Source organism: Camelus bactrianus, chromosome X (genome assembly GCF_048773025.1).
Source record: "Camelus bactrianus isolate YW-2024 breed Bactrian camel chromosome X, ASM4877302v1, whole genome shotgun sequence".
NCBI lineage: Eukaryota > Metazoa > Chordata > Mammalia > Artiodactyla > Camelidae > Camelus > Camelus bactrianus.
The window spans coordinates 13,632,602-13,659,811 of record NC_133575.1 but is presented as its reverse complement, the minus strand read 5'-3'; the positions used below and the strand labels follow the sequence as shown (position 1 = coordinate 13,659,811).

The 27,210-nt window shown below is 35.0% G+C and overlaps 1 protein-coding gene across 1 annotated transcript in view; it reads left to right on the top strand.

Annotated features, from left to right (window-relative positions):
- The window catches only part of BEND2 (BEN domain containing 2), a 47,635-nt gene extending 21,641 nt beyond the window's left edge, over positions 1-25,994 (top strand). Inside the window, exons 7-14 of the mRNA XM_045516365.1 lie at positions 240-386; positions 1,717-1,866; positions 12,665-12,853; positions 15,152-15,352; positions 16,489-16,610; positions 18,324-18,555; positions 21,049-21,252; positions 25,837-25,994. Of these exons, the coding sequence (XP_045372321.1) occupies positions 240-386; positions 1,717-1,866; positions 12,665-12,853; positions 15,152-15,352; positions 16,489-16,610; positions 18,324-18,555; positions 21,049-21,252; positions 25,837-25,994 (1,403 nt within the window). The remainder of the gene's footprint in view (positions 1-239; positions 387-1,716; positions 1,867-12,664; positions 12,854-15,151; positions 15,353-16,488; positions 16,611-18,323; positions 18,556-21,048; positions 21,253-25,836) is intronic.
- The last annotated feature ends 1,216 nt before the right edge of the window (positions 25,995-27,210 follow it).

Sequence of the window (27,210 nt, the reverse complement as noted above, 5' to 3'; positions counted from 1 at the left end):
CATTCATATTTCTGTTCTTCCCATTGTTCTTTCTTTCTTCCCGTTGCTCCAGATTTCCTTCTTTCACCATATCCTTTCTGTTTGAAGATTTTCCTTTAGCCTTTCTGTATGGGTAAGTCTGCTAGGGACAGATTCTTTTAGTTTTCTTTTGTTTCAGAATGTTTTTATTTCACCTTTTACTTGAAGAATAATTTCACTTCATGTAGAATTCACAGCTGACAATTCTTTTCTTTCAGCAGTTGAAAAATTCATCCTTATAGAAATGCCAGGAAAAGCAGAAAACAACCTGGAAAACAGCTCTCAGACAATGTATTACCCAGCTTTATTGGGAAATATCAGTGGCCCAGATACTAATTCTTCATCTTACTCGGTTCCAACCAATTTTGGTGAGTTTGAAATGATTCATATTATGAGTAGCACTGTTCATCTAGATCCATCCACACCCTTAATATAAGCCAGTTGCAGCTCTTTTTAAAACTTTAAAAAATGTTATTTAAGATTCACATGCAGTTGAAAAAAAATACAGAGAGATCCTGTTTATGCTTTACCTATTTTCCCCAGTGACCTCACCTTGAAAAACTATAGTACTGGGTCACAACCCAGTTATTGACATTTATTCAACCCACATATGTTATTGAAGTGCTTCCAGTTTTACGTGTATGTGTATGTGCACACTTTCATGTGTGTATGCAATCTTAGCACATGAGTAAGTGAGTTTCTACAGTTAAGGTAGAGATCATTTACATCACTCAAGGATCCCTTGTTGTTGCCCTTTTACAACCACATCAGCCTTCCCTTTATACAAGATTCATCCCTAACACCTGGCTACCCGTGATCTCTGTACAATTTTGTCTTTATTGTTATAAGTGGAATAATACACTGTGTAACCTTTGGGATTGGCTTTTTTCACTCAGCCTGATTCCCTGGAGACCCATCCAGTTTGTGGCATGTATCAGTAGTTTATTACTCTTATTGCTGAAGAGTATTCCCAATGCTATGGATACACAACATTTTGTTTAACTGTTCACCTGTTGAAGGACATCTGGGCCTTTTCAGTTTTTGGCTATTAGGAGTAAAGCAGCTATAAATATTCATGTATACACTTTTGTGTAAATATCAGTTTTTATTTCTCAGTAGTTCTTTTCTATTGATGAAGAGTTTCCCATGGTATAGATATGCAACAGTTTTTTTTTTAACAGTTTTTTTTTTTTAAAAAAACCATTCACTCATTAAAGGACATCTGGCTTTTTTCTTTCTGAATTTTTAGATACTACAAGTAAAGCTGCTGTGAACATTCATGTACTGATTTTTGTGTCAATATAAATTTTCATGTCTCTGTCATGAATGCTAAAAGTATAGTTGCCAGGTCTTGTAGTAATAGCATGTTTAGTTTTATAAGAAACTGCCAAACAGTTTTCCAGAGAGGCTATAACATTTTACATTCCCAACAGCAATATGTGGGTGATACAGTTTCTCTCTATCCATATTTATGATCTTTCCATTGTTATTTCTTCCTTCCTGATGCTCCAAGATTCCTTCTTTCATAATATCCTTTCTGTTTGAAGATTTTCCTTTAGCTTTTCTTAAGGGGAAATCTGCTAGGGACAATTAAAAAATCTTTTCTACTTTGCGTCAGAATGTCTTTATTTCTTATTCTTTCCTGAAGGATAGCCTCACCCAGTATAGAATTCACAATTGAGAATTCTTATCTTTCAGCACTTGAAAAAGTTATACTTATAGAAACGCCGGGAAAAGCAGAAGCCAGCGTGGAAAACAGCTCTCAGACAATGTATTACCCAAATTCAGTGGGAAATGACAGTGGCCCAGATACTGCCTCGTCAACTCACTACATTCCACACAATTTTGGTGAGTTTGAAATGATACAAATTTTATGTAGCACTGTTTAATTTAGATCCATCAACATCTTTAATGTAAGCTCATGATAACTCTTTTTAAATTAAACTTTCAATTTAAGATAATCCCGTAGTTGTAAGAAATAATAGAGTGATTCTGTTGATGCTTTATCTAGTTCTCCGAACAGTAACATCTTATGAAACTATAACAGAACATCACAACCAGGATATTGACATTGATAAAATCTACAGATTTTATTGAGATTTCCCCAGTTTGATTGTACTGATTAGTGTGTATGCATGTTTAGTTCTATTTGATTTTTACCATATGAGTAGGTTTGATATCCACCACCTAGTCAAGATTCAGAACATTTCCATCACCATAAGGATGCCTCATCTTGCCCTTTTGTAACCGCACTCACCTCAGCTTGATACCCTGGACATTCATTTGACTTGTGTGCATCAGTAGTTCCTTCTTCTTTATTGCTGAGTACTATTTCATGGTGTGGATGTACCACAGTTTGTGTATTGATTCACAGTTGAAGAATGTCTGAATTTTTTTCCAGTTTTCAGTATTACAAGTAAAATTGCTATGACTGTTCATGTACAGGTTTTTGTGTGAACATAAGTTTTAATTTCTCTTAGATAAATGCCCAAGAGTGAAAATGTTTGGTTGTGTGGTAATTGCATATTTAGTTTTGTAAGAAACTGCCAAGCGGTTTTCCAGAGAGGCTGTACCATTTTACTTTCCTGCCAGCAACGTGTGAGTGATCTAGTTTTCCACATCCATATTTCTGCTGCTTTCATTGTTCTTTCTTCGTTTTTGGTGCTCCAAGATTAGTTCTTTCATCATTCTTTTCTGGTAGAAGATTTTCCTTTAGCTATTCTCAAGTGTAAATCAGCTAGTGAGAAATACTTTTAGCATTCCTTTGTGTGAGAGTGTTTTTATTTCCTCTTTATTCTTTTTGTTTTAATCACTTGTTTGTTCATTTCTTTTTTCAGCTTTATTGAGTTATAATTGACAAATAAAATTGTCATGTATTTAAAGTGTACAATGTGATGATTTTATATACGTATATATTGTAAAAGGATTCCCACCATCGAGTTAAAACATTCAGTCGTCTCACACATTTACCTTTGTATTTTTTTTTTTTTGTAGTAAGAACGCTTAAGTTCTACTCTCTAAGCAGATTTCAACTATACAATGCAGTATTATCAGTTATAGCCATCATGTTATACATTAGATCCCCGGACCTCATTCATCTTAAAATTGAAAGTTTGTACCCTTTTACCAGCCACTTCCTATTTCCCTCACCACCCAAAAGCCCCTGGCAGCCACATTCCATTCTTGTTTCTATGCGTTTGACATTCTTAAAAGATTCCACACATAAGTGATACCATGCAGTATTTGTCTTTTTCTGTCTGGCTTATTTCACTTAGCAAAATGCCCTCCAGATTCATCCATGTTGTCAACAAATCTGCTTTATTCTTGAGGTATTATTTTGCCTGATATAGAATTCATGGTTGAGAATTCTTATCTTTTAGTACTTGAAAATATTTTATTTATGTAAATGTTGGTAAAAGCTCAAACTGCCTGGAAAAGGGCCCTGAGACAACAAATTATCCACTTTTTTGGAAAACAACAGTAGTCAAGATATTTCCTCATTATGTCACTGCATTCCTCCCAGTTTTGGTGAGTTTGAAATGATACTTTGACATATAGCATATTTAATCTAGATTCCTCAGTCTCCTTAGTTCAAGATAGTGGTAGCTCTTTCTAAGTAAAGTATTTATTTTTGGAATAATTTAGCTGCACAGGCAGTTACAATAAATAATACAAAGAGATCCTATGTTCCCATTACCCAATTTTCCTCAATGGTAACATCTTGCAAAATGATCAAAAATTACTACAACCAAGATATTGACATGATATCATTCATAGGTATTACTGAGATGTCTCCAGTTTCACCTGTATTAATATATGTGTGTGTGTATTTAGTTCTATACAATTTTTTCATATGTGTAGGTTCACATATCCTCCACCACAGGCAAGTCTTGAAACAGTTCCATCACCAGCATGATATCTCATATTGCTCTTTTATAACCACACCCATCTCCCTCCAGTTGACATTTGCCCCCCACATCTACCCTCTGCCCTGTTGCAAGGCAACCATGAATCCTTTCTCCTGATCTATTATTTGTCCCTTCAGCATTGTTACATAAATGGAATCGTGTGGTGTTTGAGATTGGCTTCTTCTCTCAGTGTGAATCCCTGGAGATTCATTCATATTGCTGTGTGTATCAGTGGTTCCTTCTTTTTTTTTTTTTTTATTGTTCAGTAGTATTTCATGTGATGGATGTACCAGGGTTTATTTATCTGTTCACCTGTTGAAAATATCTGGGTTTCTTGTTTTTGGCTGTTAAAGATAAAACTGATATGAATATTCACTCATAGTTTTAAATTTTGCTTCATTTCATTTATTTCACTCTTTCACACAAGTTTTCATTTTTCCAGGATGAATGCCCAAGAGTGCAATTTCTGGGTCCTATGGTAATTGCATCCTTAGTTTTATAAGAAACTGTCAAACTGCTTTCCAGTGTAGCTGTACCATTTTTCATTCCTTCCAGCAAAGTATGAGTGATCTAGTTTCTCTGCATCCATATTTCTGCTCTTTCCAGTCTTCTTTCTCTTTAATGCTCCAGAATTCTGTTGTATCCTTTCTATTAGAAGGTTTTCATGTAGCCATTTTTTCAAGTATGTCAGTAACAAAAACTTTTGATTTTCCTTTGTTGGTAAATATCTTTATTTTTTGCTGCATTACTAGAGAGTAATTTCATCAGATACAGATATGAGATTGGGAGGCTTTTCTTACAGCATTTGAAAAATGTTTTCCCTATAGAAATGTTGGTCAAAGCAGAAACCAGCTTGGAAAATAACACTCAGATGATGAATTACCCATCTTTCTTGGAAAATGTCAGTGATCAAGATGCTTCATGTTTCTTCATCCCTCCCAGTTTGGGGGAGTTTGAAATGATACATATTACATGTAACACTACTTAATCTAGACTTATTATCACCCTTAATGTAAGCTAGTGGTAGCTTTTCCTAATTAAAAGTTAATTTTAATTAATTAATTTAAAATTAAAAGTTTCATTTTAAGAAAATTCTAGCTACACATGCAAATTGTAAAAAACAATGCAGAGATCTTGTGTGCTTTTACCTAATTTCCCCCAAAGATAACATCTTGCAAAACTGTAGTGCAATATCAAACCAGGCTATAGACATTGATAAAATCCAGATTTTATTGAGATGTCTTCAGTTTTATTTGTACTTGTGCGTGTGTATGTGTATTCAGTTTTATATAATGTCATGATATGAGTATGTTTCCATATCCTCTATCACAGTCAAGATTCAGAACATTTCCATCACCACAAGGATCTCCCTATTGCCCTTTAAAACCACACCAACCCTTCTCCTCTCATGCTCCCATCTCTACTCTGCCTTCTCCCTGCTCTTGGCAGCCACTAATACGCTTTTCTTCCTTATAATTTTATTATTTCAAGAGTTTTACATAGACTCACATAGTATGTAACCTTTTGGGGATGCCTATTTTCATTCACCGTAGTTCCCTGGGGATTCATCTAAATTGCTGTGTATATCAGTAGTTCTTTCCTTTTTATTGTTGAGTACTATTCCATGATATGGGCGTACCATGGTTTGTCTATTTGTTCACCAGTTGAAGGACATCTGGGTTGTTTCCAGTTTTGGGCTATTTGGAGTAAAGCTATTATGAACGCTCACGTATAGGTTCTGTATGAACATCAGTTTTTATTTCTCTGGGATAACACCCAAAAGCACATTACTGGGTCCTGTGGTAATAGTAAGTTGAGTTTTGTAAAATACTGCCAAGCTGTTTTCCAGTGTAGCTGTACCATTTTACATTCCCACCAGCCATGTATGAGTGATCTAGTTTCCCTGCATGTGTATTTCTGCTCTTTCTATTGTTCTTTATTCCTTCCTCATGCTCCAAGATTTCTTCTTCATCGTATCCTTTTCGTCAGAAGATTTTCCTTTAGCCATATTTTAAGGGTAAATCAGCAAGTGACAGTTTAAAAAAATTTTTCTTTGTCTAAGGATGTCTTTATTTCTCCTTTATTCCTGAAGGATAATTTTGCCTAAAATAAAAATCACAGTTGAGATTTCTTGTCCTTCAGCACTGAAAAATGTTTTATTTATCAAAATGTTGTTCAAACATCCAGCACAGAAATGAATTGAGATAATGAATTACCCAACTTTAATAGAAAATGACACTAACCAAGATACTGATTCAGAATCTTTTCTTCTTCACTCCTGGTTTTGGTGAGTTTAAAATGATATCTATTATGAGTAGCACTCTAATCTAGGTCCATCAGTATTCTTAATATTAATTCATAGTGGTAGCTTTTTCAAAATTAAACTTTCTATCGTGAGATACTTCAGAATCACATGTAGTTGCAATAATACAGAGAGATCATGTGTACCTAATATCTTCCAATAGTAATAATATTTTGCAAAGATACAGTAAATCATCATAACTAAGATTTTGATACTGATATGATCCACAAATCTATTCAGTTGTCCCCAGCTTTACTTATATTCATAATATAAGTGTGTGTGTCTGTGTGTGTGTAGTCCTCTGCACTTTTGTGATGTGTTTAGGTTCAGGCATTCACCATTGCAGTCATGATACAGAACTGTTCCATCACTTTCAGAGTCCTTTTTTGGCTTTTTATAACCACACCTACCTTCTTCATGTCATCCCTTCACTGGCTTCATCCCTAAGCCATCCAAATACTAATGTGTTCCCTCTTTTTAATTTTTTTATTGCAAGACTGTGTCCTGTTAATGGACTCATATAGTATATAACATTTGAAGATTGCCTTTTTTCACTTAGCATAATTCCCTGGAGATTCATCCAAGTTGCTGCATGTGTCAGTAGTTCTTCCTTTTTATTACTGGGTACTATTCCATGGAATGGGTGTACCATGATTTGTTTATCTGTTCACCTATTGAAGGACATCTAAGTTGTTTTAGCTATTAGGAGTAAAGTTACTGTGAACACTCACGTGCAGGTTTTTGTGTGAGTGTAAGTTTTCATTTATTTATGATAAACGCCCAAAAGTGCAGTTGCTGGGTAGTATGGTAATTGCATGTTTAGTTTTATAAGAAACTAGCAAACTATTTCCAGAATGACTGTCCGATTTTATTCCAGTAATGTGTAAGTGACTCAGTTTCTCTGCATCTTTACCAGCATTTGGGTTTTCACTATTTTTTTTTTATTTTATCCATTCTGGTAGTTGTATAGTAATACTTCATTGTGGATTTAATATGCATTTACCTTTGGATAATGATGTAGAACATCTTTACATGTGCTAATTTTCCATGTTTTTATTCTTTTCTCTGAAATATCTGTTCCTGTCTTCTTGAAATTTTGTTTTACTGCTGAGTTTGGAGAGTTGTTTAGATATTTGTATATACTAGTTTTTTTGTTGGATAAGTGGTTTGCAAATATTTTCTTCCTGTCTGCAGCTTGCCTTTTCATCCTCTCTATAGGTGTTTTGTTTTATTTTTTCAGAGAGGAAGTTTTTAATTTTCATGAGGTTCAAATTATCAACTTTTCCTTTTATGGACTGTACTTTTGGTATAGAGTCTATGAACTCTTTGTTTAGTCCTTGATCCCCAATTTTTTTCTCCTTTTTTTTTTTTTTAGGCCTATGGCTATCCAATTGCTGCAGTACTGTCTTTTGAGTGGCTGTCTTTCCTCCACTGAATTGCTTTTGTACCTTAATAAAAAATCAATTATGCATATTTGTGTAGGTCTATTTCTGGGTTCTGTATTGCATTCCATTGATCTATGTTACTGTCCCCCTGCCAAACCACAATCTCGTGATTACTGTTGTTATACAGTAAGCCTTGACATCAGGTAGAATGATTCCTTCTACTTTATTCTTCTTTTTCAAAATCATTTTAACTATTCTACATCCTGTGCCTTTCCATTCTAATTTTAGAGTAAGCTTGTTTATGTTTCAAAAAAAACTTTGCTGGGATTTTGATAGGAAGTGTGTTAAACCTACAGATCAACTTGAGAACTGACATATTTAGTTTATTGAGTCTTCTCATCCATGAGCATTGTATGTTGCATGTATTTACTAAGATCTTTGATTTTTATGATCATTTTGTAATTTTCAGGATATAGGCCCTATACATTTTTTAAAAATAAATTTTTACCTAAGTATCTCATTTTTGGGGAGATGTTGTAAATAATATTATGTTTTTAATTTTGGTTACACATGTTCTTTGTTAGTACAGTTGACCCTTGAACAACACGGCTTTGAACTGTGTGAGCCCACTTACATGTGAATTTTTTTCAATAACTACTATAGTACTACACAATCTGAGGTCAGTTGAATCTGCAGATGTGGAACCACGGATACAACCACCATCTATAAAGTAATATGTAGATTTTTGACTGCAGGGAGAGTCAGTGCCCCTAAACCTCACATTGTTCAAGGGTCAACTGTATATAGAAATAAATTTGATTTTTGAATGTTGATCTTGTATTATGTGAGTTTGCTGAACTCACTTATTAGTTTTAGGAGTATTTTCTTGGCAGTTCCTTTGGATTTTCTACATAGCCATCCTTTTTATACTATGCCATCTGCAAATAGGGACCATTATATTTTTTCCTGTCCAATCTGTATGCTTTATATTCCTTTTTTCTTGCATTATTGCAGTGGCTAGAACTTCCTGTGTTATGTTGAATAAGAGTGGTGAGAATGGGTATCCTTGCCTTGTTTCTGGTCTTAGGGGAAAAGCATTTAGTCTTTCACCATTTAATATGATGTTAACTCTTGGCTTTGTTAGATGATCTTTATTAAGTTGAGGTAGTTTCCCTCTCTTCGTAACTTGCTGAGAGTTTTTATCATGAATGGGTATTGGATTTTGTCAAGTGCTTTTTCTTTCTTTTTGTGTGTGTGTGTATGTATATATATAAAATTGAAGTATAGTCAGTTTGCAATGTTGTGTCAATTTCTGGTGTACAGCATAATGCTTCAGTCATACATGAACATACATATATTCATTTTCATATTCTTTTCCACTATAGGTTACTACAAGATACTGAATATAGTTCCTTGTGCTATAAACTTGTTGTTTATCTAGTCTACATATATTAGTTAGCATCTGCAAATCTCAAACTCCCAATTTATCCCTTCCCATCTCGTCTCCTCCATGGTAACCATAAGTTTGTTTTCTATATCTGTGAGTCTGTTTCTGTTTTGTAAATAAGTTTGTTTGTCTTTTTTTAAGATTCTACATATAAGTGTTATCATATGATATTTTTCTTTCTCTTTCTAGCTTACTTCACTTAGAATGACAATCTTCAGGTCCATCCATGTTGCTGCAAATGGCATTATCTTATTTTTTTATGGCTGAGTGGTATTCTGTTGTATAAATATACCACAACTTCTTTATCCAGTCCTCTGTCGATGGATATTTAGGTTGTTTTCATGTCTTGGCTATTGTAAATAGTGCTGCTGTCAACACTGGGGTGCAGTTATCTTTTCAAGTTAGAGTTTCCTCCAGATATATGCCCAAGAGTGGGATTACTGGATCATACAGTAAGTCTATTTTTAGTCTTTTGCGGATTCTCCATACTGTTTTCCATAATGGCTGCACCAAACTACATTCCCACCAGCAGTGTAGGAGGGTTCCCTTTTCTCCATACCCTCTCCAGCATTTATCATTTGTGGACTTTTGAATGATGGCCATTCTGACTGGTGTGAGGTGATACCTCATTGTAGTTTTGATTTGCATTTCTCTGATAATTAGTGATACTGAACATTTTTTCATGTGCCTGTTGGCCATTTGTATGTCTTCATTGGAGGATTGCTTGTTTAGGTCTTCTGCCCAGTTTTGGATTGGGTTGTTTGTTTTTTATTATTAACTGTATGAGCTGTTTATATTTTCTGAAAGTTGGCAAGTGCTTTTTCTATGTCAATGATCACATGGTTTTTCTTCTTTGGCCTGTTGATATGATGGATTATATTGATAGGTTTTCCAGTATTGAACCAGCCTTGCATACCTAGATTAAATCCCACTTGGTCATGGTGTATAATTCTTTGAGTACATTATTGATTTGGTTTGCACATATTGATTAAGAATTTTTGAGTCCAAGTTCATGAAAAATATTGGTTTGTATTTTTCTTTTTTTGTACTATCTCTGATTTTGGTATCAGAGCATATTAGCCTCATAAAATGAATAAGGGTTTCCTCTTCTATTTTATGGAGGGGTAAATGAAAAGTTAGTGTTTTTTTTAATGTTTGGTAAAGATCTCCAGTAAAATCATTTTTAATTGCAAATTTAATTTCTTTGATGATTATAGGACTATTTAGATTATCTACGTCATCTTGGTTGAGTTTTAGTATTTGTAATTCTGCAAGAATTGGTCCATTTCTTTTAAGTTATCAAATTTATGAGTGTAAAGTGGATTGTAGTATTCCCTATTATCCTTTTAGTGGCTGCTGGATCTGTTGTGATACCACGTTTCATTCCTGATATTGATGATTTGCATCATCTCTTTTTATTTTTGTAAGTCTTTCTAGAGTTTTTTTAGCTTTATTAATCTTTTTGAGTTACCACCTTTTGCTTCATTGATTTTCCTATTTTTTTCATATTTTCAGTTTCATTGACTTCTGATTTTATTATTTCATTCTTTTTGCTTATTTTGGGTTTCTTTTACTTTTCTTCTCTTAGAGTTTGGTGTAGGAACTTAGATTATAGATTTGAGACTTTTCCTCTTTTCTGATGTAAGCATTTAGTAGTATAAGTTTCACTTTCAGTACTGCTTTAAGTTGCATCCCATATGTTTTGATGTGTTGTACTTTCATTAAGTCCTGTGTATTTTATTATGTCCTTGGACATTTTCTCTTTGATAAATGTGTTATTTAGAAGTATGTGCTTGATTTCTAAGTGTTTAAAGATTTCCTTATATTTCTATTATTGATGTCTAATTTGATTCCATTATGGCCAGCAAATATACTGTATATGCTTTCATTTCTTGTACATTTGTTGATATTTTATTCTCTGGCTCAGGATATGGTCTATATTGGTGAATGATGCATAGGCGTTTGACAAAACTATGTATTCTGCTTTTATTGGGTGGAATGTTCTTGAATGAGAACCTGTTCATTGATTATGCTTTTCAGGTCTTTTATATCCTTGTTGATTTTTGGTCTGGTTGTTCCATCAATTGCAGTTGTAGTTGCTGAAAGGAGGGTGTTGAGGTCCTCAAGCATAATTATAGATTTTATTATTTTTCCTTTGAGCTCTTTCAGTTTTTGCTTCATGTGTTTTGAGACTCTGTTGCTTGGCATGTTGAGGATCATTATGTCTTCCTAGGGGTTGATATCTTCTTCTTTATTTGTCTTTAGTAACTTTTTCTGCTCTGAAGTCTACTTTATCTGGTATCAGTATAGCTACTCTTCTTTTTGTATTAAAATTTGCATGGTATATATATTTTTCTATCTTTTTACTTTCAATCTACCTGTATCATTGAATTTATAGATTTTCTTTTGTTTATTTTTAGAGGGTGGGTGGGAAGTAATAAGATTATTTATTTATTCTTAGAGGGGGTACTGGGGATTGAACCCAGGACCTCATGCATGCTAAGCATGTGCTCTACCATTTGAGCTACACTCTCTCCCCTTAGATTTTCTTGTAAACAACTTATAGCTGGATCTTGTTTTTCACCCACTTTGTCAATTGCTGCCATTTATTTCATATGGTTAGGTCATTTACATTTAAGGTAATTATTGATATTATAGGGTTTAAGTCTACCATTGTATTATTTTTTCTTTGTTTCTTCTGTTTCTCTTTCTTGCCTTCCTATGGATTACCTGAACATTTTCTAGTATTCCATCTTGATTTATTTGTTTTTGAGTGTATTGCTTCATATAGTTTTCCTAGTGGTCACTCTGGGTGTTATTTTATACGTATATTACTTGTATATATATATATATATATACATGTATGTTATATATATATAACATATGTATGTTACTTGTCAGTCTACTGGTATTAAAAGCTTACCAGTTAGAATGAAGTGTTGAAACTTTAATTATATGTAGGTTCCTTTGCCCTCCTAACTTTTATCTATCATTGTCTTAAGTGTTAGATGGTGTTTTAATTTTTATTTCAGTCATTACATATGAATTACAAAAGTCATGATAGTATTATACTTACCCATATTTCAGCTCTTTCTGTTCTTTTTTCCTTTTTATTGTTGAATAACATCCTATGATACTGAATTTACCAGAGCTTGTTTAACCATTCACCTGTTGAAGGACCTCTGAGTTGTTTACAGTTTTTGGCTATTATGAATAAATCTGCTAAGAACACTCATGTGCAGGTTTTTGTGTCATCATGAGTTTTTATTTCTCATGATTTCTAAATGCCCAGGAATGAAATTGCTGTGTCATGTGGTAATTGCAGGTTTAGTTTTATGAGACCTAGAAACTATTTTCCAGTTTGGCTGTTCCATTTTACATCTCCCCCAGCAATGTATGAATGATCGAGTTTCTCTGCATGTATACTTCTACTTTAAAATTTTTTCTGTCTTCCTTCCTGATGCTCCAAGATTCCTTCTGTCATCATAACCTTTCTGTTTGAAGATCTTACTTTAGCCATTCTTTAGAGTCGGTCTGCTAATGACAAATACTTTTAGTTTTCTTTTGTCTGAGAATGTGTTTATTTCCCCTTCACACCTGAAAGATAGCTTACTGGAGATTGAATTTGCAGTAGACAGGTCTTTTCTTTCAGCACTTTTACCTATGGAAATATTGATGAAAGCAGAAAATAGCATGCAAAAGAGTCCTGAAACAATGAATTACCCAACTGTATTGAAAAATGACAATAGCCAAAATCCCTCCTCGTCATCTTTCTGCATCCCTCCCAATTTTGGTGAGTGTGAAATGACACAAATTACAAGTAACACGATTTAACCTATATTCTTCAGGATATTTTAAAATGGAGGTACTGGGGATTGAACCCAGGACCTCATGTGTGCTAAGCACACACTCTATCACTGAGCTATACCCTCCCCAAGTTTTCAGCATTCTTGATACAAACTTTTTGTTTCCTATTTCAAAGGCAGGTTTTAGATGATATTAGTAATAAGGACTAACATTTATTGAGTGTGTGTTTTGTGCCACTGCTAATCAACTGACATGCATCTTCCCCATTAATATTTATAGTGACCCCATTATACAGGTACTTTTATTACCCCTATGCCCAAAGTCACAGAGGTGGTGAGTGGCAGTTCCAGAACTCTAACCCAGTTCTCTCTGACTTTAAAGCTTATGTTTCATAACAGTCTCCTGCATTGCCTTCTAAGCCACAGTGGCAGAGATGAGGAGATCCTAGGTTCCATGGCCTCTAACATCAAGCCTTCCTAATTATTTTATAGTTACGTGTCCCTACTTCTTAGTAGCTAATCTCTTATTAATATCCTTGAGCAGGGCTCAGCAAATTTTTTCTGAAAAGTGCTATATAGTAACTATTTTAGGCTTTGTGGGCCATCTGGTGTCTCACACCTACTCAACTCTGCTTTTCTAGTATGAAAGCAGCCACAGATGTAGGTAAATGAATGGGTGTGGCTGTGTGCTAATACTACTTTACAAAAACTGGTGGTGGGATTGGCTTGTGGATTGTAGTTTGCTGACCCCTGTTCCAGAGGAGACCCTTTTCCTTTAAATTATTTTGTTACCCAAACTAGAAGAAACTTCAAAAATTGTGCTTTTTGTATTAAATGGGCACTGTGATATGCTATTGTTAGAAAGGTGAAAACTTTCTGAAGAGTAATTTGTTTAAAAAGCCATACAAATATTTATTCTTGTTTACTCAGTAATCCCGCTTCTATCCAAAGGTATAATAAAAAAAGATTTGGGGGGGAGGGTATAGCTCAGTGGTAGAGTGTGTGCTTAGCATGCATGAGGTTCTGGGTTCAATCCCCAGTACTTCTATCAAAATCAATCAATCAATCAGTCAATCAAATTACCTCCCCCCAAAACAAAACAAATAAATAAAAACAACAGATTTGTATTAACATTTTGCTACAAGAATTGTTTTTTCAGAATCATGAAAAATTGGAAGCAGCCAAATAGGCAACCATAGGGAATTAGTTAAGTGACTTCTGGTATACCATGGTATGTGAGGCAGTAAGCATAATGGTTAAAAGCATGGGCTACTGAGTCAGACTACCTGGGTTCAAATCCTAGCTCTGTGTCTTACTAACCATGTGACCTTCAGCCACTTCTCTGACCTAAGTATTAGTTTCTTCATCTGTGAAGTGGCAAAAATGATAGTATCTACTTTATAGAATTGTGAGGATCAAATGAGATAATTCATTTAAAGCTCTTAACACAATGCCAAGATGTAAGTGCAACATAAATGTCACCTGTCAGGAAAACCATGATGACAGGAGTGCAGACTTGGAAAAAAAAGGAAATGGAGAAATGTGCAAAATCTAATGGTAACTGAAAAAGCAGGATTCAAGCTATATATAAAGTATGGTTTCGGTTTTGTGTTTTAAAAGAAATAGAAGAAAAGAATAGAAAACATTAGCAGATGATTAATGGTTCAAGGCGCCTGGCTTATTAACTCATAGACTTAGCTTTTAAAACTGGCTCTATAACTAGCAGTGTGGTCTTTTTCAAATAATTTACCTTCTCTGGGTCTCAGTTTCTTCATCTGCTAAGTGGGAATAAGTTTTTAGGATGATGAAACTGAGCTTATAGATGTAAAATATTTAGCACAGTGCCTGATACATAGTAGATACTCTATAAATGCTAACTATTTTTAAATTTTGTTAGTTATACCGACCTATACTTTCTAAATTGTCTTCAGGGAACATATACTCACTCAGTAATAAAGCTCTGAGTGTACTTTTAGAATGTAAAAGAGAGCAATGGGTTTGAGAGCAACATGTTTACATATGTACCTATGGCCTAAGAATTAAATTTTTCAAGACAATGAACTGATTATTTTAACACAGCAAATTCAAGACTAGCAAAGGTGAAAAAATACTAACAGTTATGCATATAGCATCAAAGAGACTCATTTAAGGAAAAGAAGAGGTAAGTATAGAAAAAAATTCACTCAAGTAGAAGTTTGTGAATTAGAGATCAGTTTTTCTTGGGCACTTCATGGTAGCCTTGTGTGAAAAAACAAGGATTTTACTTTTCCCCTGTATTTCTAAAGGATATCTTGGTGATCCAAAAAGAAATGTCAGGATACTTGATATTCATTTGATGACTGCACAAAAGAAGACCAAACCTAACCTTGCAGCCCGCTACTTGGTTCGTATTTTGTTCTCCAAAGAAACCCTGATGAGCAGCTCTGTAGGTGTCAATTCCAAAGGCCGCCAACCCCTGGATCCAAACAAAATGGCTGCAATAAGAGGTATGTAAAGTCATTTTGGAATCTTTGTTTTGTCATCATTTGATCATCTGATGAATGTTGTTGGTAGTTGAAGACATAATGATGGAGTCTATGTAGCTTTTTAGAACTGTTAATTTTTTTCACCTGTCTAACCCAGATTTTACAATTTAGTAGTATGTGATGGGTATCAACTTCTGAAGAATAAAACTTGTCCATAGACTGGTGGAATAAGACAAGCTTTATTGATTATAGTTGCTTATGGTTAGTACTAAGTCAGTTCTTCAGTGCTGAAACTTGGTACTAGAAAATAAAGCAAAAGCAAAAAAAAAAAAAAAAAGTGGGAAAATAAAACACATTTCACTACTAGTAACTGGCAACACAGAAATAAAATCTCATGATTAATTCAGTCTAGTCTCCTGCCTTCCTGTCTTCCAGAAATGTGTATGGAGGTCCTAGAACTCATAGACACTAAGGATACAATAATGAATAAGTGTTTCTGCTGACAAAGGGTTCACAGTCTAGAAAGGGACACATTCAGGGAAACAGATCAATTCCAACCCAGTGTGGTAATGTTGTGGAAGCTCAGAGAGCAGAGCACCTACTTTGAGGGCATTAGGGAAGGCTTACTAAGGACAAGACATTTGAGCTAGATTTGGAAGGATTCCTTATCTAGGTAAAGAAAATAGCAAGGATATTCTAGGCAGAGTGAGTAGCTTGGCGGGAAGATAGACATGTAATGTGCACAAATAAATAGACCATGGTATAATAATGTTTGCAATTATTTTCTCTTTACACTATTTTCTCTTTACAGGTTTCCTTCTATTTTTAGTATTAATTTATCCATAGGGTTATTAAAGGGCATTAGCACCCTGAAATAGTTGACTTTTTGTTAAACAACTTTTTTAAAGCACCAAAACCTCATTATCAGGTCGCTAAACCCTAGGTCAGTGTTTTAGGGAATTGAACATTAGAAGAAATGAGATATTCAGCAAAGCATTCTCTTTAGGTGGAATTTCTAAGCTCTTAAAAACAGTCAGAGGACAGAATGATAATTAAAAATAGAAACTTTCAGTATTTTAAATAAAAAATTTCTTGTCATCAGTTTCTTTGTTAATTTTTTTCCCAATTTTTTTGTGAATTCTTTCTGCTATCTTCAGAATATCTGGCAGCAGTTTTTCCCAACCATGATTTGCGTGAATGTGGAAAAGACTGGCAAGCCTGTATTTCCGATATCAATGCTCTCATCTGGCATTTATGTTTTGAAGCCAAAAGAAAACTTGTAAGTTATTTTTCATCTAAATGTGGCCACTACTATATAAGTGCATACTGTATACAACTCCCAAACTGACTGCATGACATACAGGCTCTTCAGTCCATGTGCTAAAAATCTTGCTTATTTAATTTAGGGGCAGGGTATGTTCTCTCAAAAGCATACTGCCTGTTTATTTTACTCTTTGACATTTTGCTCCATAAAGATATCCTAAACATAAAATAAATCAAATATAGTGTTATAATTAGTTTATTTGAAGCCAAGGGTTATATTAGAAAAAAAAAATTCAGCTGTAAGATATTTGGCAAATCTTTTCCAGTATCCTACTGAGTAACACAGAGAAGAGCTGACTGTGGTGCTAGTTAGCTGTCCTGGTGGTAGTTAAGGATGGCACAGGAGAAAAGGAAGGTACTTCATTACTTGTTCACGTTCAGTGATGGCAGAAACTGGTGAAAATAATGCATGTGATGATGTTAAGCTATCACAGATATTTTATACTCTGTTTAGTTGCATGGTAAGTGGGACTCTGGCTTCTCTCTTACCCATTCTGTCTTCAAAGTGCATTAGAGGTTTTTTTTTTTTTTTTTTTTTTAACATTAATGGGTCAGTAGGGAAGAGAGACATGTCTATTGCTTTCTCCTGATGAAGCATTTAACTTAACAACAGTTCCTAATTTTCACCTATCTCTCTAAAACTCCCATTTTATTCTCACCATGTATAGTCACTCTTGTGTCTCTAGAGTAAGTTTATGCAAACTATTTGCCAAGAATATTTGTATTTGTAGCTGAGCTTATGTTTTCCTGGTGAATGACTTGATTTCAGTGATAGCTCAAGCATCATCTGTATGAAATCAAATCTGCTTATTTTTCACATTCCCTTTTATATCCTACAGAATTGCACCCTAAACATTTGAATGTAAAATTATGATACTGCCTGGAAAATGGTAATTTGCATATTTGCTTAGGCGTCAGAAGAGAAGCAGCATCTGCCAAGTGCCTGCTGTGTACTTGATTAGGAGAGGGATAGGTCCTCACCACTCAAAGTGGGTCCGCGGACCAGCAACAGCAACTCTGGAAAGCTTGTGAGAAATGTGGAGTCTTGAGTTCCACACCAGATTCACTGAGGCAAAATTTGCATTTTAGCAAGACCCCACGGGTGATTTGTGTGTACACTGAACTTTGAGAAGCTGCAACCTAGAGCAGTGGTTGTCAGCTCTAGGTATATATTAGGAATGTGTGAGATCCTTTTTAAAAAATTATTAATGCCTGAGCTCTCCCACTCCCTCCAACAGAGATTCTAGTTGAATTTGCCATGAGTGGGACCCCAGCACAGCTTTAAAAAAAACCAAGATCCCTAGGGCAATTCAAATGTTTAAATATGCAACCAGATTTGAAGACCACTGGGGAAAGAGAAAACAAAAACATTTAAAAAAACAAAAAGTTGTTATTTTTGAGAAACTCACTTATTCATTTATTTATGAAATATTTATTTATCACTTATTTTGTGTCAGCAGTTATTCAGTTCATTAGACAACTACCGAGTGCCCCAAGAAGCAGTGAGTCATGGCAGCTTTTATCATACCACACAGTGTTCATGGGCTTCAGCCCACCTTATTAGAAGCAATTGCTTCCCCACCAACCTGGGGGGCCCTGGTAGATGATGGAGCATGTCTGTATTTTCCCATTATGGGACCTTCTTTATAGATACAATTTTATGTTTCAGCAGAAAACTGTTGACAACAATAAAGACCCTACCAACCCCGATAGACCAACGTCTGCAGATTCAAATGATAAAAGGAGTGGTTCTGGTGGTGAAAGTAGTTCCCGGTTATCTCAGCAAGCAGCTGTCTCAGAAACAAGAGAAAATGGGAATTCTCAGCAGAACTTCAGTGCTTTCCCTGAGGGAATTAAAGAACCTTCCACTGATAATTCAATGGTATCTTATGAAATACTGGGTGAGTTTTAAAATAAGTTCTCTTGATGATAAATGTTGAATCTGGGTGATGAATTTATGGGGCTTATAGTATTCTTTCTACTTTTGTATATGTTCGAGATTTTTCAAAATAAGAAATCTAAACAACTTAATCTCTGTACTAGTGAATTAGTGAAATGTAGATACCCAGTTCTGAGACTGATAGTTTGTAACATTAAGCTAAGTCTACTCTTTTTCCTTTGGAAAGCAGTTCTCAGCCGACTCATTTAACTAGTGGGAACTCTAAGGTTAGGCACCCTTCTCCGCAGGTAAGAGAAGGATCTACAGCTGGATGGTCCAGAAGCAATTCAGGGGTCTTGCTCTCTGTGTGCCAGGCACATTACAGGTGCTTCATAGAGAGTGTTTGCATGAATTAATGAATCCCATCCTGCAGAGCATTGTGCCCTTGCTGCTGTCTGCTGGAGGCACATCCTACTTCCTTAGTGTCAAGTGGCAGTGGGTTCCGTAGGTGACAGTGCCATCTGCCACTCATGCTTCCCAGTGAGTTCTTGGGGTTTAGTGGTGCCTGAGGTAGCAAAACTGTTTTGTCTCTCCCTTGCCCCCATGTCAACCCTAAGGAGAATATTACCTGTGAACCTGTTCAAACAAGATTATTTAAATAATGTATTTTTTGTTTTTTCCATTAAAAACATAATGTAACTACTGTATTTGTTCAGGTTGTAAACCATAGAAACAGGCAGACTCTGGTCATATTAAACCACAACAAAAATCACTGGACTAATATCTCTTAGATTAAAAGAAGCAAATAACAAACTGAGCCATAGACAGGAGCCAGAGCAGCCCCCAAACTGTGGCACCTGGGGTCCATTGAGATCTCTGAGGTTCCGTGTCTGTAGCTTCCATTTCTAGGTTCTGGTTTTCTCTTGTGACTGTTCAGATTCCCAGGAGAAGGAATCTGATTTGGGGAGCTTGAGTCACAGGTCTCTGACCTTGTCTCAGCTAGAATTGGGGGACAGAACAAAAGCAAATTATGAGTCAGGAAACCACCACAATTTAGTTCTATTATACCATTTCATCGAAAAATTGGAAAATACTTAGAAGGGAAGAAAAGTTTCCTCAATCAAGATACCTTAAAAGACTACTGCAGACATTCAAATTATCTTTCAGGTTTTTTTTTCTTATGAACTTTTTAAAGAATTATCGTCTCCATATAATTACTCTCCTTTTAAATATGATATGTATATGTTTTTCCTCAAAAATCTCCAATCTTCATAATCATTGCATTTAACAGGAATATAACATTCCATTGAGTAAGTATAATATAATTTATTTAACTACTTCCGCCTTTTTGTTATTGTTGTTATTTTGTTTTGTTTTTGTTTTTTGTTTGAGGATATTTTGGAGGAGATTATCAATCATGCAAACATGCTGCCAAAAACAATCTTCATTCATATAGCTTTGTACGTATTTTTTATTCTTTTCTTGTTAGGTTCTCAGAATTCAAATCACCAGGTTGAAGAGTATTAACCTTTTTTTTCTGACTCTTGATAATAAATATTGCTTGATTAATCTTACAGATGTTAAGTCTTTGGGCCCACTGAGTGAATTTTTAAAATAAGTTAATCTCTCTTGTTAACTGTTGGATCTGGGGGATTCAGCAGTTTGTACTGTCACCCATTAAATGATGGAACGTCCAAGATGAAAAATGTGTTGATTAACTTGTAAGAATCATATTATATTTGTCTAATGTATTTTCTTCAACAAGTAATTCTTTGTTATATGTACACTATAATATTTTTTAAGTATGGTGAATTTGAATCACTATGGACTGAAGAGAGATGATTAGGCTGTAGAGTTGAGAAATAAAAACAGGCCTAAAATTTATTTTACAGTTCAAATAAGTTATTTAAAATATGATATTTTAAGATGAGTTTGTTGATGATGAGTTTAATACCAAATAGAAAACCTACATGTTAAAAATTATAAATACTTTTGTAAGAATCATGGTCCTTAATTTTGAAAAAGCCTTTTTTGTAAGTAGGAAAACAGTTTATTAAAATTACTGGGCGCAAGAGGCTATAGCTCAGTGGTAGAGTACATGTTTAGCATGCACAGGGTCCTGGGTTCAATCCCCAGTACCTTCATTAAAACTAAGTAAATAAAGCCTAATTACACCCTCACCAAAAAAGGACAAAACAAACAAAAATAAATAAAATTACTGAGAATTTGTTACCAAATGTAATGTTAAAACTTAAATACTTTAAAAGGTAGCAGAATATTGAATCGGCCTCTTGAACAATTAGAGCACGTGTAATCACATCAGCAGTGACTGCTGTCTCATTTCTCCTGCTATCTCATGACACACTAAAAACTTAAGGCTTGAATTTTTTTTAACCTCTCAGATTCTTGAGCCTTACTATTCAGAAAAATCAACTTTTCTGTTAACAGCCTTTTAAAAAACTTGAACCTAACAATGGCCACAAAAACTGACATCTTCTTTCTCTTTTGCTTCTAGAATATCTTGGAAATCCATGTAGAAATATACTGTTGCCAAAACTGGTACTGACTATAGCAAAACAGAAGTCTTGCCCAGAGCTGTCAGCCAGATACCTTATTCGCAACCTGTTCACAGAGGAAATCCTGATAAAAAGTAACGTCTATGGCACGTTGGGGCGTGGCACGTTCGCCCTTGACTCCAATAAGATTAATGCTCTCCGAGGTTTGTTACATGTTGAATATGTGAGAATAAATAATAGCAAATTGTGTTAGAGAAGGACAGAAAGAAAAATTCATTCAGTCTGTGTTTGTTCTGAGGAGAGGGAGCTTTTCTACTAATTCCTTCATTAGGGTATAACAGGGAGTAGGTCCATGAATGTGATTCTCTTTGCATTTGGGTTCTCAGGGCTAATTGCTCTGTCTTGAGTGGCATTATTAGAACAGGAAAGGCATTATTGACTGTGGCTCCTGGTATGGACTGCCAGACATATAGAAACTCAAACACCTTCATTTACTGAGGATCAAGGTTGAAACTGCTGGGCTTTGTCAATTTGCAGAAGTGTCAACAATAGCACAGCAGATTAATTTGCAAGTTTTTTCTTGTGCACATGAGCATAGTATAGTTTTTATCTATGACATAAATAGCTGAAATAATAAAGCTTCCAGAAGCTATTCTGTGAAATCTTAAATTTAGATGAAGCAGGATGCAGAATATTTCTTACCTGTGTCCCTGGTACCAGCAAAGACATAGTTCACACTTGTATTTCAGACTAAAGAAACCTGGCTTACAGCACCTTTTGTAAGCATTTGCTATCATCTAATCCAATTGTTTTCAAACTTTTTTTTTTTTTACTGCAACCCATAGTAAGAAATACATTTTTCAGTGTTACTCAGTATATATGTGTGATTTTTTTTTAATGAGGCAAAAGTTTCACAAACAATACCTAGTTTTTCTATGAGAATTATATTCCAATCTTTTCTATTCTATTACACTTTCTAAAGTGCTGCTATCACTGATTTTACAACCTAGTAATTGGTCACAATTTGCACTTTGAACATCACTGAGCAAACTCATCACGCAAAAAACCAAAACCCAATTCCTCTTACCTTATAGTAAAAGACGAACACAGAGTTTGTAACCAGTTGGAAATGAAACTTTCTATTTCTTTTATAGAAGAAATAATGTCTTTCTAAAGAAAAAACTTTTTTTAAGTGAGGGGGAAAAGGTGACTTCCATAGTTCTTTAATGTCTGCAATACATTAGTTCCTTTAAAGGGGACGAAAGGTATTATTCTATTTCATTTTTTTATTCCTTATTAAGTTATATTACAAATCAAGAAATGTCTTTTGTAATAAAAATATTCAGCATGAATTTGACATACTATCCACATAGGACGTATTTTAACAAATTTCCCGTAAGACTCAAAGTTCTACTCCTTTGTTGAAGGGCAGCCATATAAGTTATTTCAGCAGAGAGAATACAGTAGAATCATCATTGTCCTGGGGGTGCAGAGCCAGGCCCAAGGAGGGGAAGCTGACAGGAAAGCATATTTTACTTTAATACAAGGACAGAATGAACTTGGAGAATGAAAAAGGTCAGAGCAAAGGCTGAGTGACCAGAGATGTGAGGAGATTCCTGCACTAGTAAGAGAACTGGGCTTTATAGCCTCTAACATAACTTCTTTAGAAGTATTGGTTCAGTATAAGCTATTTAAAGCATATAGAAATGTATAAAAATAATATAGTAATAAATTAACACCTGTTTACCCAGCATGGATATAGATATTTTGCCTTTTGTGCTCCAGGTTTTTTAAAAATAGTAAATCATTACTGATGTCATTGAAACTCCATCACATCATCTGTTTCCCGTCTTTCTCCTTAAAAGTAATCATAGTCTTGGAGTTGGATATATCATTCCCATGCATATTTTACACTTTTGCTACCTATGTTGATATATAATATTGTTATGTAGTTGTTTTAATGTGCATAAATGGGGATATAGTATGTATCCTTTTGAAAAAATTTTTTATCACCCAACATTATGTTTTTGAGATCTAATTTGTATATTTTAACTGCTGATTGATGGTATCAGCAATTGGTAAACCAGATTATTACTCTATTCTAACATCACTTCTTATCAAAAGATTTTATTACTTGGGGGGAACTCTTCTGGAAATTAGTAGTCAAAGGTAAATATGTCCATAGCCAAAGGTATTGATTTCATATAAGAAACTATTATGTGATGCTCTCTGAGAGTTCAGTATCACTTAAGGTCTCTTTAGAGAATGGCTCATATGGAGAAAGTTAGTAGGCTGCAGATTTGCAATCAGCAAACAGCCCTTTCTCCTGCACCCTCCCATCCATTTTTGAATATTACAGAACTGTAAAATCTTAGCGACAGGAAGTACATTACAGGTTCTCTGATACAGCTTCTCATCCAGAGCAGTTCCTAGCTCAGCTTTGGCATATAGTTGCCTCCCCTTGGCTTGAACACTTCTATTAATGGCAGTCCACTTCATTTTAAAAGGGCTCTAATTTGTGAGAGAGTTCTTCCTTCAGGTGACTCAACATTTACCTCCCTGTGAGTAATGCACATTTGTCCTACTCATCGCTTCCAGAGCTAAATAGCATAGCTCTAACCACTTTTCACATGATAGGCCTTCAAGTATTTAAAGACAGCTATTTCTTTCTGCTGTATGTGTTAGGAGATAGATATACCCTTTTCTCCCACTTTCAAGTTCAGAACCAAGTAGGAGACAGCCACTAGAACCTGGTAGGTGGAGATTAAAATATCAGCTTTATTTTTGAATCAAACATGCCCAGTTCTTCCAGACTTTCCCATTTAGAGATCTCACTACATGGAAGCATGAGAATTGGAGAATAAGTGTTATTCCCAACTTTTTCCCACAAAATCTTACACTTTTACAGTTAAATATCCCCATTTCGTTCAGTAATTCCTCATAAATATTTTCCTAATTCTTCATGATCTGATTTAGTGACTAAGTTCACATGTGCTCAAGTTAACCCAGAATACAATAGTACTATTAACTATTAGGCTGTTAATACAGCCTAAAATGGCACTTCTTATTTTAAAACTTGGTCAACTAAAACTCCTGGCTCTTTTTTTCTATATACTGACATTTATCCAGTTTTTTTTTGAATGAAAGAGTCTTTAAATTCTATAGTGTTTCACTATCCAGTACTTCTGTTGTTAGTATTTAGGCTGTTCCTATTTATATTGTTAGTATTTTTTAATGTAAATATTGGATTTTATATTTATTCCTCCTGCATTTTATCCTTTTAGTGTAGAGCAGCATTCCCCAAACTATGTTTCCTAAAGACAGCTGAATGTTAATAAGCGCTTCATGAATAAAGTGCTTTTTAGACAAATGGCTAGGCAAGATCTTGATCTGGCACCCTAAGGGCTTCAGTCCATAGACCTGTTTCATTTGACTCTGTTTTAAAACATGCTTTGAATGCCTTTAGCTGTCAAGCCTGCCCAGATCTCCATAGTCCTGACCCTCTGTGGTCTTATGTGTTGCCACCCCCCTCATTCTCGTGCCCCACCAAATCTCCATTTGTCATCTTTGAATCAGCATGTCTCTTTACTGTGGGATTTTTCAGTGGAGACTAACTCTGGAGTTAAGCATTTCTTATTTGCACAACCAGAATCTTTGCCCCACCCCAGGGAAACTTCTTTTAATGACTAGTGTTTCAGAGAATACATTTTGGGAAACACCAAGCAATTTAGGCTCCTTGTTGCAGCCTGTTGAAAGCTTTGCAGTTACTGTATTCATCTTCCAGTCTATTAGTTATCTGTCCCAGTTTTGCAGTCATTGGAAGATGGAACAAGCCTGCTTTCCATAGCTTCTCTTTTGTTAATTAAAAATGGGCAGCAGGATAGAGCTTGATACTGAATCCAGTGACATACCACTAAAAGCCCACTTCCAGGCTACCGCTGATCTATTAATTAGCCTGAGTATGAAAGCTTTTTAACTTTGTCACATGCCTTGCTAAAAAATTTGGATATACTCCGTGTTTATGGCATAGTCCTGATTTCCCAGTCTATTAGTCTTATCAAAAGACAAATGAGATTAATGTAGCCAACAAACGCTGGCCTGTAGTGATTGCCAGATCATTTTCTAAGAGTTCAAAGGTACTTAGGAAATTACCTAAAAAAGTATCCAAGGGCAGCTCTGCTCTTCTAGTTAACACCTCTCTTCCCCACTTTTTCCTTTGTCCTCCCACTTTCTCTAAAAGTGCTCCTTGAGCTATGTTGCTCTGTAACCTTCTGTTTCGGAAGTTGTCATCTAACTGTAAGATCTAAAGACTCTCATTCCTTTTGTCTGAGATAAACCAAGCAGTACCAAAAAATTTAGCTTCTTGCCTCTAAAAGTATGAAAGACACTACAGCCTCTAGTATGTTACAGAGACTTATTAGCATGTTTCTATTTGATACAATGAATAACATGCTAGATGTGTGTTTGATAAATTTAAGAATGAGAGAAGTTTACATTGGGTACCAAAGAGAGCAGAGGGTTTCCATTCTGCTTATGTAGTAAGAGTATGCGATATTGTTGTTCTTTTTTTGTGTATGATTTAAGAATGGTGCTATTTCATATTATTATCCTTTCAGATGAAAAGATTTGTTTAGCTAACTTAATAATAGCTATAGTCTATGTGTTTTAATTAATTAAAGTCTTAATGACCCTTTCACAGACACAGCAATAGCTTTAAGGTTAAATAAATTCATTTCTCTGAGAAGTGATTTCTAAGTAACTATTATATTTTGGAACTTTACCACCAGAGTTTCTCCAAGACATCTACCCGGCTTGTGATCTATCAGAAACTGGACGTGACTGGAAATTGTGTGTGACAGCTATCAATAGTTGTATCCGTAGTCTTAGATATCACCTCAGGAATTCTACATCTAAATCACAGTCGCCTCCGACAACGACCTCGTGAACAGAGTCAGAGCCAAGAGATACTGACTTAGCTCACTGAAGTACCTGAATGTCAGCCATCTGGATTTTTCTTTTTACTTCTGTGTCTTTTGCATCATCATTTAAGTTTCTTGAGTTATAATTCCAAAATTAGCCTGTTGTAGTGGCTTTGTAGTTCTGCATTCACACCTAAAGAAATAGCCATTGTTCTTTGTCTGCCCACAAGGGAGGTGGAATTGCATTAGGAAGATGTGTAATGTTTCATCCTATGAGCAAAGTGATGGGCAGTATTCTGATAAGAAGCTGTGAATAAGGGAATGGTAGTAAAAAGATAGTTTTCATTGCTGTTTTAATGAAGAATGAGAATAGCACATTTATCTCTTAATGACAGATGAAATCTGAGTGTCAGTGACACAGATATAGGCAGTGAGGTAGTGAGCCATTGTTGGATAGGCAAACCGTAATGCTGAGCGTAGGAACTTACAGGTAATAGACACTCAATATTGTCAAGTGAATTGTCACTACAGAGCTTAGGTTAAGCTATACTGATTCAGAAGGGTGTTATGGTTTACATATAACCAAAACATCCATGCTGCTTTCTTATATATCTATCAGTAGGGGATTCATATGATTGACTTCATATTGTTTGACGTAAGCTTTCCAGAGATGAGACTTATGTTCTTTTGATTTACTCCTGATAAGAACAGAATTCTTTTAATTACTTCCTGATAATATTTTATCACACAAGTTTACTAAGAGTCAACATAGAAAATTGTATCAGGAGACTTTGTTGAAGTTCCTTTAGTCTCAAACCGTTAGAAAAGACCAAAAGAAAGAAAAAACTTTCTCCACATTTTTGCGACATTAGTTACTTGTGTTCTTTTTGATGGCCATACTGACAGGTGTGAGATGGTGATTTGGATTTGCATTTCCCTGATATTAGGGATGTGGAGGAACTTTTCATATTCTTTTTGGCCATATACATTTCCACTTTTGTACAAATGTCTGTCAGTTCTTCCGCCCATATTTTAAATGGGTTGGTTGGTTGGTTGGTTGCTTTTTAATTAAGTACAGCTGATTTAAAATGTATTTTCCAGCATACAGCATGGATGCAGTTGGAGGGCATTTTGTTGAGTTAAATAAGACAGACAGAGAAAGACATACCATAAGAAAGATATCCCTTACATGTGGAATCTAAAAAATACAACTAACCAGAGACTAACAGAAAAGAAACAATC